General features: G+C 47.5%; 2 protein-coding genes across 3 annotated transcripts in view; both read right to left on the reverse strand.

The window, feature by feature from the left end:
* Positions 1–1,320, reverse strand: part of tmem107 (transmembrane protein 107) — a 4,885-nt gene extending 3,565 nt beyond the window's left edge. For both annotated transcript variants that reach the window (XM_016507395.1, XM_016507396.1), the window contains exons 1-2: positions 1,191–1,320; positions 101–208 (exon numbers count right to left, since the gene is read on the reverse strand). In XM_016507395.1, the coding sequence (XP_016362881.1) occupies positions 101–187 (87 nt within the window). In that variant the 5' untranslated portion in view covers positions 188–208; positions 1,191–1,320. The remainder of the gene's footprint in view (positions 1–100; positions 209–1,190) is intronic.
* Positions 1,321–4,393: 3,073 nt separating this feature from the next.
* Positions 4,394–10,835, reverse strand: part of LOC107704465 (F-box/LRR-repeat protein 12) — a 17,991-nt gene continuing 11,549 nt past the window's right edge. The window contains exon 4 of the mRNA XM_016507392.1: positions 4,394–4,648. Within this exon, the coding sequence (XP_016362878.1) occupies positions 4,456–4,648 (193 nt within the window). The 3' untranslated portion in view covers positions 4,394–4,455. The remainder of the gene's footprint in view (positions 4,649–10,835) is intronic.

Here is a 10,835-nt window from a genome sequence, read left to right on the forward strand (position 1 = left end):
TCTCTCACACACACACACACACACACACACACACACACACATCAGTCATCAGACTCTTAAAGGCTGTTAAAGCTGTGAAAGGCATGTCGTCTCGTCTCACCCGCGACCAGAAGATGGTGATGACGATGACCAGGTGAGCGACGAGCGTGAGGAAGCGCGCAGGCACCAGACTCTTTAACGCAGACATCGCAGCTTCACCTCAGCAAACCTACAACATCATCATCATCATCATCATCATACACGGATCATAACTCACAAACCTCCCATCATCTCCACTGACGGCTGATATCCAGCGCACACATGACCAACAAACACTGCATTCTCCCGTCCTTCAGCACGTCCACTTCAATTATAATAATACAATTAATGATAATAAACTAAATACAGAAAATGTCATTTTGTTTGTTTGTTACAAATAGTTTCCTTAATCTGAGCGGTACAAGACTGGGCTACGTTTCCTAAGTTTGCAACCTGAACACAGAAAACAAAAATTAACTCGATTCAATAAAGTTAAGTGGTTGAAAAAAAAAATCCTTAATTTGTCCTTCATGATCAAAAGTGGGCACCCATAGGAAATGAATGGGACATACTAAAATTAAGAGCATTTTTTTATTATTATTTGTCCAATGGTAACATTTTATTTTTTTGAGTTGTTAAAATGTAATGTTTTTTTTGTTAGAAATAAATGATTACTCTCTCTCTGCTACATTGTCTTTTCCTTATAGCACGGTCAGATTTGTCTTTAAGCATATTTTGGCATCTTTGTATAATCTCACAAATGTTTTTTGTTTTTTTAAATTCTATAATTTTAATTCATGATAAAAAAAAAGAGGGTAAGTACATCAATATTTTATAGATTTCAGCCTATATATGCAGCCACTGAGTACTGCAGCCAAATAGCGGCTATTGATATTTTTATACCCCCATATGTCACCAGATTTTTAGGTTTTGCCTGTCTGAGCTTACTGGAATTATTATTATTATTTAACTTTTTTTTACTTTAGTAAAAGAAATATTAAATATAACATAAAATAAGCATATTTTACATTAAAATATGGTACTTTTAGAGGTAAATAAATTCAAAAACCACCAAAAATACTGCATAAATTGATAGTTTTTATGTGATCGAAGATAGTGATATGACACTTATTTTAAAAAAATAATAATAAATAAATAAATTGGGATCAGACCTGAGACCGTCATGCCCAAATGTGTGCACGGAAGAGCGATTGAGAGCTCGAGGGTTAAAACGCGTTCAGAAAAGGCTTTCCGTTTGATCAGTACAACATGACGTGAGCGTTAGTTTAGAATGTTCTGAAGCAGACGCAGAGCTGAAGGATGACGGAGTAACGCGTGTAGCGCTCTCTGCGTCACCGGAAGTCGTTCTCATGTAAACACTAATGAACGGATCTGTGGTCAGTTCGCGCGCAGCCTCACAGTGTGTCTCTACATCGGTGTAGTAACTGAAATAAGACTTCTCGCGAGTTATTAATAACTATATGGAGAAGCTGAGCTTCAGCGAAATGAGCTTTACTCACATGTTCATCAGCCTCAGGCGCGCGCACGTCGCCACCTGCCGGCGCGGAGGCGCGCAGCAGTGTTGCCAACTTCGTAGCTAAAGCCAGTTTGAAAAGTCGCTAAATATCGCCAGATGACGTCATACGCTAATTAGCATATTCATGACGTCATCGCGTCTGTTGCCTTTTACATTTGTTTGTCTCTCTGTGGCTGATGAAATGAAACGCACATAAGACACAGACAATTCCTGTGCTGTGATTTCGGCTATGAGCATGTAAATTTAGAGAAGCAACATAATATCTATTCTAACTGAAGGCGCTGCTCCTCTCAGCAGACGCAGAGAGAGGTCAGTACCAGCAACACTGTGAGACCCCGGGTGCCATTGGGTGTTGTGACCGAGACTCGCTGAGGGTTGTCCAAGAAGTCGCTAGTCGCTTTTTTGGGGAAAAAAAGTCGCCAAGGGGTCTGAAAAGTCGCTAAATTGGCAACACTGGCACACACGTTCACGTAGCTACATAAATGAGGCTGCCTCTACAGTTTATATACTGCTAGCTATTAATGGTATAACCATCTTAACAGAAAACTTTCTGCAGTTTTACTATTTTAGAAAAAAAATAAAGAAACTATTTTAAGTTTATTTTTTATACTGTTTTTAGAAATGAGAATGTCCCCAAAAGGAGGTTGTCAAGTTTAGTACAGGCTAAAATTTGTCCCAAACTACAAATAAGTAGGTAGAACACACACACACACTCACTCACTCACTCTCACACACACAAACACACTCACTCACTCACTCTCTCACACACACTCACTCACTCTTATCACACACACACTCACTCTCTCACACACACTCACTCACTCTTATCACACACACACTCACTCTCTCACACACACTCACTCACTCTTATCACACACACACTCACTCTCTCACACACACTCACTCACTCTTATCACACACACACTCACTCTCTCACACACACTCACTCACTCTTATCACACACACACTCACTCTCTCACACACACTCACTCACTCTTATCACACACACACTCACTCTCTCACACACACTCACTCACTCTTATCACACACACACTCACTCTCTCACACACACTCACTCACTCACTCACTTTCACACACACGCACACACACACACACACACACACTCACTCTCATACACTCTCACACACACACACACCCACACCATCTAAAACAGTTTTAAACAGTATTTTCCCAGTTCCCATATTATGTATAGTTTCATAAGCTCATATTAATCGACAGAAATATTTGTACATTTTAAAAAATGTCATCAAAATCAAAAAGAAAGAAATTGTTTTGCAATTTGCATGAAGTCAATAGTTTTCCACTATTAAAACAATGTTTTATTTTATATTTACATTACAAAATAACAATAATGCATACAGAAGTTCAACTCATTAGATTTCATTATTGTAATGCATGTAATTTAAATAGTCAAAAAGGCAGTGCAACAAAACCAGTAATCGTCAGAATAAAGTGTTCCCTCTCCTCAGATGCAGTCTCAGTGCACAGGAGTTTGTTCTCCGTCTGTTCCTATCAAACACGTCCTCAGGAGCCGGTGTGAAGCGTCACGGTACATTCACACGCGACGCCGACGCTTGACGGAGGGCGTTTCTGAAGCTTGGCGCTGACGCGACCGTCATAGTGACAACAGCCAATCACATTAGTTTTCTGGTGTTGCATGATCGCGATTGGCTAGCTTCTGCACCAGGGTATTTGCATAAGGCGATCTGATTGGCTGATGCCTGCGTTGGCGCTTGAAAAGTTTTCAACTTCTGCCGCGAGCAACGGACCCGACGCGACGGCCCTACAATTTTATTTCGGCAGTAATAAAACCATTCAAAGTAAATTAGAGGCGTTGACGCCAACGTCCCGTCGCATCGCGTTGAGTCCGTTGCTCGCAGCAGAAGTTGAAAACTTTTCAAGCGCCAACGCAGGCATTAGCCAATCAGATCGCATTATGCAAATACCCTAGCGCAGACGCTAGCCAATCGCGTTCATGCAACACCAGAAAACTAATGTGATTGGCTGTTGTCACTATGACGGTCGCGTCAGCGCCAAGATTATTTTCGTAAACAAAAACTAAAACTAAGACTAAAACTATTGATGAAAAAACAATTTCGTAAACTAAAATAAAATAAAAACGTCAAAATAATTGAAAAACTAAAACTAAACTAAACTAATAACAGTTATTGAAAAACTAACTGAAATAAAATAATTATCAAAAATAAATAATCGTTTTCGTAATCATTACGTTCTCACCCCTTGGCGGAAAAATATACAGCTTTGTGGAGGCTTAGGGAAATAGCTACCTGTAATGGCACATCACGCACATGGGGTTATCTGACGGAGAGACGCAAAGCAGTTTAAAGCCTGCACGGGTCCTGTCTGGTAAACGTGCACCAGCAGTACTAGCTAAAACTGGCTAAATCACATCATACACACGCTTATAATTCTTCATAAATGAAAAGAACATTCAAATATAAGCCTTTACTGTTAAATGCGACTGCCGTTATTATTGAATTGCATTAGTCCCAGTTTTGATTTTGTTCACGGAAAAGTGAGCAAGACACCACAGTTACAATATCATGATTATGGTTAAATAAGAAAAGACATAACCAAATTAGGCTACATTTATTTTCATACTAAATATCTCAACACACATCATTGGATATGACTTTAAGCGCAACTTGTGTAGATTAATTTAATTAAAAAAAAAAACTAAACTAAAACTAACAAAAATATGAATGAAACTAATAAAAACTAAACTGAATTTTATAGCAAATTTGAAAGCGATATTAAAATAAAACGAATTAAAAAATTCAAAACTGTAATAACCTCGGTCAGCACCAAGCTTCAGAAACGATCAAGCGTTGACGCCGACGCCCCGCGTGAATGGGGCCTCAGTCTCTGTTGACGGTGAGTCTGCAGCTGCTGAAACACACGCTGCATTCCGGCAGCAGCGAGCGTAACGAGCGTCTGAGCTCCGGCACCGGATCGTCTTCACTGCTCTGCGCTGCGTCCGGTCTCCGCTCCTCCTCGTCCTCCACAAACTCCACCTCGATGAACTCCAGCGTGCGCAGCTGCGTCAGAGACCTGCACGCAACGCATTTGACTTTTAGAATTTATAGCAATTTCAGTTTTTTTAGTATTAACAGGCGGAAAATGATTATATATAATAACAATAATAATAATAATAAACAGACTTATCGACTTTAACAAGAAGGAGAAAATGCAACCAAGGCTGCATTTATTTGATAGAAAACACAGTAACGCTGTTATATATTGTGAAATATTATTACTATTTAAAATAGCTGTTTTTTGCATGTGCATATACTGTATGTGACCCTGGAGCACAAAACCAGTCATAAGGGTAAATTTTTTGAAAAGCTGAATAAATAAGCTTTCCATTGATGTATGGTTTGTTAGGATAGGACAATATTTGGCTGAGATACAACTATTTGAAAATCGTGCACCTCTGCCCCTCCTCTGCCTCCCTGAAGGCGTGTGCTACGCTGCCATCAAGGCCCTGCCGTCTGACCGCACACGTCGCGGACAAAGCGTACGCCGTCTCAGGAGAAGCGATCTCGGTGCTTCACACGATGGCAGTGCTCCAAGTTTTTCAGGCACAGCTGCTGAAATCTCTGGACGAGGGTGGTGCTGGATCCCGAGGCGTTTAAGGATCTAAGTGCGGCAACGGATTTTGCACTTAGAGCCACAAACCCAGGCGATCGGACGGAGCATGGGCTACATGGTGGTGCTCCACCGGCATCTGTGGCTGACACTAACTGAGCTTAAGGACGCTGCTCAATGCTCCTGTATCTCCCTCCGGCCTCTTTGGAGACGCAGTGGAGGCTATCACGGAGCACTTCTCAGAGGCACAGAAACGCTCCAAGGCGATGAGTCACTTCCTGCCTCGCAGAGCTGCAACGCAGCCCCCAGCACGTAATAGATCCTCATCTGCTTCCAACCGGCCGTCAAAGCGGCCACCCTCTGCTTCCGCTTCATCGGCGCCGGACCCAGAGCCTTCTGTTCACGCCAAAACTCTGTGGCAGAGGACACCAAAGGGGCGTCACAGCTTCAAGAAGGGCGGCCATCCCGGGGGAGCGCCTCCGTCGAAGCAGAAGCCTTGTTCCTGATGGGAGGGTACAGAGGAGGGGAGTGCCGAACGACGGGCCCGCCGCGAAGCGTTCGAGATGTTCTCGCAAAGTCCCCTTGGCGGTTGCAGGCGACTACGAGAATGTCTATGTTGTGCATGTTCAAAATGCAATAAAGTCTGTGACACCCTCACAAAAAGAGCTTTTTTCTCCTCCTCCAGCGATAGCGGTCTCACACTCGGCCGTGAAACCGCCAATAAAGTCGGGCTTGCAGCTTCCCCGTGTATCTGGCGATGCTCACGCCCCTGTGTCAGGTGTCGGAACCCGGTCACCGTGATTTTGCCAAGTAAGACATGTTCCTGGATCAACATCTTTTGTTGATCCTGGATCAACATCTTTTGTTGATCCTGGATCAACATTACTGTCCAAAAATATAGACCTAACCCAATCCCTACCCCTAAACCTAACCCTACCCATAATTTATTCCTAAAATCAGAGGAAAATGATAGGTGAATAAGAAGGGTGTAGAAGCATCTAACCCTGACTGTAAGCCTAAAACTGACATTTCTTGAAAACTAATCCCTCAATTCTGATTGGTTAATTAGAATGTTGATCCAGAATCAACAAGGATGTTGATCCAGGAACACGTTGTACTTGGTGAAATTACGTTCACCGTCGGACCCCCGCGGCCGCGGCTCGCTCTCGACACCTCGCACATACGCACGTCCATGTCGCTCACACATTCAGCAGAAGGTCCATTCCGGGCATTTCGGATTGGTTGCGGAACGTAATAGAGAACGGCTAGACGCTTCAGTTTCGGCGCAGACCACCCCGGTTCAATGGCATGGTCATGTCAACAGTTCCGGCACACAACGAGCCGGTGCTGAGGCAAGAAATTCTCAATCTCCTCGCGAAAAGCGCGATAGAAGTGGTTCCGCCAAGCGAGAGAGAGAGCGGGTTTTACAGCCGGTACTTTGTCGTTCCAAAGAAAGATGGTGGTCTCCATCCAATCTTAGACCTGAGACCCATCAACTGTGCATTATACAAACGCGCTTTCAAAATGACAACGCTAAAGCTGATACTCGCGCAGATTCGACCCGGAGATTGGTTTATTTCGGTGGACCTGAAGGATGCATATTTTCATATCCAGATCGCCCCTCGTCACAGGCACTTTCTGAGATTTGTGTTCGAAGGCATAGCGTATCAGTTCACGGTGATGCCGTTCGGTCTAGCGCTGGCGCCACGTACATTTACGAAATGTGTGGATGCGGCACTTTCCCCTCTGAGAGCGAGCGGAATACGCATATTGAATTATTTGGACGATTGGCTGGTCTTGGCCCATTCGGAGGATGTGCTCAACAGCCACAAACACGCTCTGTTACTCCACCTGGAAAGTTTAGGTCTCTGTGTGAACAAACAAAAAAGCGTGTTATGCCCCAGCCAGTCAATCATGTATCTGGGGGTGCAGTTGGACTCGATCTCGATGAGAGTGCGTCTGAGTCAGGAGCGCATACGAGATTTAATGTCCGCTCTGAATGCATTCAGGCTGGGCAGTCCCGTGGCACTGTTGGGATATCAGAGGCTGTTGGGACGGATGATGGCAGCCGCGACGGTGTGTCACCTCAGTCTGCTCTATATGCGCCCCCTTCAGATATGGCTGAAAACACAAGTACCGAGAAGGGCTTGGAAAACGGGCCGTACCCGCGTTGTGGTCACTCACAGATGCTTGAACGCGCTGAAACCATGGCGCAACCCCGACCTGTACCAACGCGGTGCCCAGATGGGTCTGGTCACAAGGCGGCCTACCTTAGGTACCGGTACCGGCCTCGGGCTACTGTACAGAGTCGGAGAGAGTGTGGCACATAAATCGCCTCGAGCTGAGAGCGGTCTTTTTGGCTCTTCGGAGTTTCCTCACGCAAGTCCGGGGGCATCACGTGTTGATTTGCACGGACAACATGTCTGTGGTATCGTACATAAACCGCCAGGGCGGAGTACACTTGAGAGCCCTTTACAGACAGGCAGCACACCTTTTGCCATGGGCCGATCACCATCTGCTCTCCATTCAAGCAGCGCATGTTCCGGGCTGCCTGAACAGCGGCGCGGATATGCTATCGAGGGATGGGATTCCTCACGGAGAATGGAGACTGAACCCCCGAACAGTGAGGCTGATCTGGGAACGGTTCGGGAAAGCGGAGGTAGACTTGTTCGCGACAGAGGAGAACACGCATTGCCCTCTGTTCTTCTCTCTGTCACGCTCTCCCCTAGGCGGGGACGCACTCACGATGCCGTGGCCGAATGCCCGTCTGTATGCGTTCCCCTCGCTGAAGATTTTGTCACAAGTGCTGCACAAAATCAGAGAGGAGAAGGCGTCAGTGTTATTAGTCGCTCCGTACTGGCCGAACAGGCCTTGGTTTCCCGATCTGCTGGAAATACTAACGGCTCCCCCGTGGCCGATCCCGCTGAGACGGGATCTCCTGTCTCAGGCGGACGGCTCGGTATGGCACCCCAACCCCGAATGGTGGAAACTTCAGGTGTGGATGGTGTGCGGGAACCGGTAAACCCGGGCTCGTTGTCTCGCCGCGTGATGGACACGATTACGGAGGCGCGAGCCCCTTCTACGAGACGCCTGTACGCCTGTAAATGGGCAGTGTTTGAGAGATGGTGTTAATCGAATGGTCGGGATGCCCCGTGTCTGACATTCTGAATTTTTTGCAACAACGAATGGACGGCGGCAGTATGCCCTCCACTCTTAAGGTTTATGTTGCAGCTATCTCAGCCTTTCACACTGCTATCGACGGGTGCTCAGTGGGAAAACACGATCTAGTGATCAGATTTTTGAGAGGTGCGAGAAGACTAAGACCCTCTCGCCCTCCTACAGTGCCATCCTGGGATCTAGCTCTGGTGCTGGGGGCGCTAGCCCTCCCACCCTTCGAGCCACTTCAGACTGTCGGCTTGAGGGAGCTCTCGCTTAAAACCGCGCTGCTGCTCGCTCTTGCTTCGGTCAAGCGCGTGGGCGATTTGCAAGCGCTCTCTGTGAATGCAGACTGCATGCAGTTTGGACCAGGTGATTGTAACGTCACGCTCAAGCCAAGATTGAGCTACGTGCCTAAATCGCTTTCAACACCGTTCAGAGCACAAGTGGTGGCGCTTACTGCTTTCACTCCAGAGTCAGAGACATCATCGGATGCCGCCCCGAATCAGGTGTCGTCTGAGAGCCTTTTTGGCTCTTAGTAGTTTCCTCGCGCAAGTCCGGGGGCATCACGTGTTGATTCGCACGGGCAACATGTCGGTGGTATCGTACATAAACCGCCGGGGCGGAGTTCACTCGAGAGCCCTTTACAGACAGGCAGCACGCCTTTTGCTGTGGGCCGATCACCATCTGCTCTCCATTCAAGCAGCGCATGTTCCGGGCTGCCTGAACAGCGGCGCGGATATGCTATCGAGGGATGAGATTCCTCACGGAGAATGGAGACTGAACCCCCGAACAGTGAGGCTGATCTGGGAACGGTTCGGGAAAGCGGAGGTAGACTTGTTCGCGACAGAGGAGAACACGCATTGCCCTCTGTTCTTCTCTCTGTCACGCTCTCCCCTAGGCGGGGACGCACTCACGATGCCGTGGCTGAATGCCCGTCTGTATGCGTTCCCCTCGCTGAAGATTTTGTCACAAGTGCTGCACAAAATCAGAGAGGAGAAGGCGTCAGTGTTATTAGTCGCTCCGTACTGGCCGAACAGGCCTTGGTTTCCCGATCTGCTGGAAATACTTACGGCTCCCCCGTGGCTGATCCCGCTGAGACGGGATCTCCTGTCTCAGGCGGACGGCTCGGTATGGCACCCCAACCCCGAATGGTGGAAACTTCAGGTGTGGAGGGTGTGCGGGAACCGGTAAACCTGGGCTTGTTGTCTCGCCGCGTGATGGACATGATTATGGTGGAAACTTCAGGTGTGGAGGGTGTGCGGGAACCGGTAAACCTGGGCTTGTTGTCTCGCCGCGTGATGGACATGATTACGGAGGCGCGAGCCCCTTCTACAAGACACCTGTACGCCTGTAAATGGGCAGTGTTTGAGAGATGGTGTTAATCGAATGGTCGGGATGCCCCGTGTCTGACATTCTGAATTTTTTGCAACAACGAATGGACGGCGGCAGTATGCCCTCCACTCTTAAGGTTTATGTTGCAGCTATCTCAGACTTTCATGCTGCTATCGATGGGCGCTCAGTGTGAAAACCCGATCTAGTGATCAGATTTTTGAGAGGTGCGAGAAGACTAAGACCCTCTCGCCCTCCTACAGTGCCATCCTGCGATCTGGTGCTGGGGGCGCTAGCCCTCCCGATCTTCGAGCCACTTCAGACTGTCGGCTTGAGGGAGCTCTCACTTAAAACCGCGCTGCTGCTCGCCCTTGCTTCGGTCCAGCGCGTGGAGGATTTGCAAGCGCTCTCTGTGAATGCGGACTGCATGCAGTTTGGACCAGGTGATTGTAATGTCCCGCTCAAGCCAAGATTGGGCTACGTGCCTAAATCGCTCTCGACACTGTTCAGAGCGCAAGTGGTGGCGCTTTCTGCTTTCACGTCAGAGTCGGAAACTTCATCGGATGCTGCCCCGAATCAGGTGTTGTGTCCGGTGCGGGCTTTGGGAGTCTACATCGACCGCACGGCTCAGTTTCGGCAATCTGAGCAGCTGTTTGTATGCTTCGGAGGCAGTACCAAAGGGCAGCCTGTCTCCAAACAACAGCTATCACATTGGGTGGTCGACGCTATTGCCTTGGCATATTCTAGCCGGGGAAGGGAATGTCCTATTGGTGTCAGAGCCCATTCGACAAGGGCGGTTGCCTCCTCGTGGGCATGGACTAAGGGCATTTCTATCAAAGATATTTGTATGGCGGGTGACTGGTCTTCGCAGAATACCTTCGCCAGATTCTACAATTTGGACGTGTGGTCATTAACCTCACAGGTCCTGTCGTTGAGTACGACCCATGGTTCTACCTGCAACCACTAGCCGTTTGACTGTGCTGGTGGTTTCGACTAGGTTGTGTAGGGGGATCGGGGGCGGGGCCATCATCATATTTAGACTGTGGCGCCCCGGATGCGGCCGATGTGGATTCTGAGTAACCTGATTGGATCCCTAGCGGGAATCTACATCCAATCCCCTCGAGGCATGTTGCAGGGTCGTATTTGATTGGTTGGGGATTGT

The sequence above is a fragment of the Sinocyclocheilus anshuiensis genome, unplaced genomic scaffold (genome assembly GCF_001515605.1).
Source record: "Sinocyclocheilus anshuiensis isolate Anshui unplaced genomic scaffold, SAMN03320099.WGS_v1.1 scaffold1067, whole genome shotgun sequence".
NCBI lineage: Eukaryota > Metazoa > Chordata > Actinopteri > Cypriniformes > Cyprinidae > Sinocyclocheilus > Sinocyclocheilus anshuiensis.